General features: G+C 51.3%; 1 protein-coding gene across 1 annotated transcript; it reads left to right on the top strand.

The window, feature by feature from the left end:
- The first annotated feature begins 448 nt into the window (after positions 1-448).
- Positions 449-1390, top strand: LOC102816707 (olfactory receptor 6V1-like). The gene has a single exon (XM_006861274.1). It carries the CDS (start codon positions 449-451, stop codon positions 1388-1390), a length of 942 nt encoding a protein of 313 aa, XP_006861336.1.
- The last annotated feature ends 922 nt before the right edge of the window (positions 1391-2312 follow it).

Genomic DNA, 2312 nt, shown 5'->3' with positions numbered 1-2312 from the left:
CGTAGACCCTAGCACCCACTGACATGCAGGGTCTTCTGGTTGACCTCTGCTAATCCTGTTTCATTCTTTCCCTGCTTCCTGACCCTCCCTCGCTGTCCTTTCTGTCTCCCATCTCTGGTCCTCCACTGCCTTGTTGCCTCTCTCTTGCTTCCTTCTTCTCTAATGTGTGTTTGTTGCTGTTCAGTCTTTCTTCACCTCCTCCTTTCTCTTCCTCTCTCTTTATTTTTACTTCTCTCACGTCTCTGTCTCACTCACTCTCTTTCTCTACAGGTTTCCAGCGGTGATCTCTCTTTTTCTGTGTCTCTCTGTTGGGAGTTCACTGTCTGCTCGCCTTTCCCCTGTGTCTCTGTCTGTCTTTCCACATTGAGTAGTTCTCCCTCCCTGATTGTGTCTCCTTCTCTCCACCTTGGTCTCTGGTTTCCTCTCTAGGCAGGGACAGCCCTGGGTTATGGCGAATCTGAGTCACCCGTCCGAGTTCATCCTCGTTGGCTTCTCCTCCTTTGGTGAGCTACAGGTTCTGCTGTATGGATCCTTCCTCGTGCTCTATCTTCTGTCCTTCACAGGAAACCTCATCATCATCATCATGGTCATGGCTGACACACACCTCCATACACCCATGTACTTCTTCCTGGGCAACTTCTCCCTGCTGGAGATCCTGGTGACCATGACGGTGGTGCCCAGGATGCTCTCGGACCTACTGGCCTCTTGTAATGCCATCTCCTTCACTGGCTGCTTGGTCCAGTTCTACTTTTACTTCTCTCTGGGCTCCACCTCCTTCCTTATCCTGGCCGACATGGCCCTTGACCGCTTCGTCGCCATCTGCCACCCCCTGCGTTATGGCACACTGATGCGCTGGGCAGTCTGTGGTCGGTTGGCAGGGGCAGCCTGGGTATCTCCCTTCCTCGCCATGGTGCCCACTGTCCTCTCCCGGGCACATCTCAATTACTGTCATGGCAACATCATCAACCACTTCTTCTGTGACAACACCCCTCTGCTGCAGCTGGCCTGCTCAGACACCCGCCTGCTGGAATTCTGGGACTTTGTGATGGCCCTGGCTTTTGTCCTCAGCTCCTTTCTGGTGACCCTCATCTCCTATGGCTACATCGTGAGAACTGTCCTGCGGATCCCCACGGCCAGTGGCCGCCAGAAGGCCTTCTCCACCTGCGGGTCCCACCTCACCCTGGTTTTCATCGGCTATAGCAGCACCATCTTCCTGTACGTGCGGCCGGGCAAAGCACACTCTGTGCAAGTCAACAAGATGGTCGCCCTGGTGACCTCAGTCCTGACCCCTTTCCTCAACCCCATCATTCTGACTTTCCGGAATGAAACAGTCAAGGCTGTTATTCGGGGGCAGCTGCAGAGGCTGAAGGGTCTTGAAAAGTCAGCGTGAACCCAGAGATCTGAGGGCTCAGATCAGAACCTCCAGGTAGCATGGGAAGACCACTGCCCGGTGTCTCCAGGCTTTTTTTTCCCTGTGTCTCCCAGTGAGAACTTCAGGAAGTTCTGCTTCTACTTTGGTGGCTCTCATAAGTGCTCCTGTCCCCTGCTGGCAACTACATGGACTCTGAGTAGCCGGAACCTGGACGGCAGGAATGGACTTTCAGCAAAGGGCAGTGTGTGGGCTTCCTGTCCAAGGAGAAGCAGCCAGGGAGTGCTCTCCGGTGGAGACGTCATCCAGCTCCTGTGTGGGGTGATGTGGGGTAGAGGTGTTTGTGTGTGTGTGTGTGTTGTGTGTTTATGTGTGTGATGTACTATGTGTGTAAGTTTGGAGAATATGTATGTGGTATGTGTGTGGTGTCTGTCATGCTACATGTGTTTTATGTGTATAAGGGTGGGGAATACATATGTGGTTTGTGTGTGTTATGGGTTGATGTGGGTGATGTGTGTGTGTGCATGTGTGTGGGCATATGTATGTGGTTTGTATGTGGTGTGTGTGTGTGGTGTCTGATATACTATGTGTGTGTTATGTATATATATAAGGGTGGGGATATGTATGTGGTTTGTGTATGTGTGTGGGCATATGTATGTGGTTTGTGATGTGCATGTGTGGTATCTGTTTATGTGTGTGATTCGTGTGTGGTGTGTGTACTGATGGGAGACATGTATTTGGCATGCACTTAGTGTCTGTTTATGTGTGTGTGTATGGTTGTGGGAATGTGCATGTGATGTGTGTGCATTGTCTGTTAATGTGTGTGATATGTGTGTGGGGTGTGGGGAACCTGCATGTGTGCAGTGTGTGTGTGGTGCATTGAATGTGAGGGAGTCTTGTGGTGTTTGAACACCATTGAGCAGTTATCCTCCATCTTACAAAA

The sequence above is a fragment of the Chrysochloris asiatica genome, unplaced genomic scaffold, assembly GCF_000296735.1.
Source record: "Chrysochloris asiatica unplaced genomic scaffold, ChrAsi1.0 scaffold00041, whole genome shotgun sequence".
Lineage (NCBI taxonomy): Eukaryota > Metazoa > Chordata > Mammalia > Afrosoricida > Chrysochloridae > Chrysochloris > Chrysochloris asiatica.
This window is presented reverse-complemented; position numbering and strand designations above follow the sequence as displayed.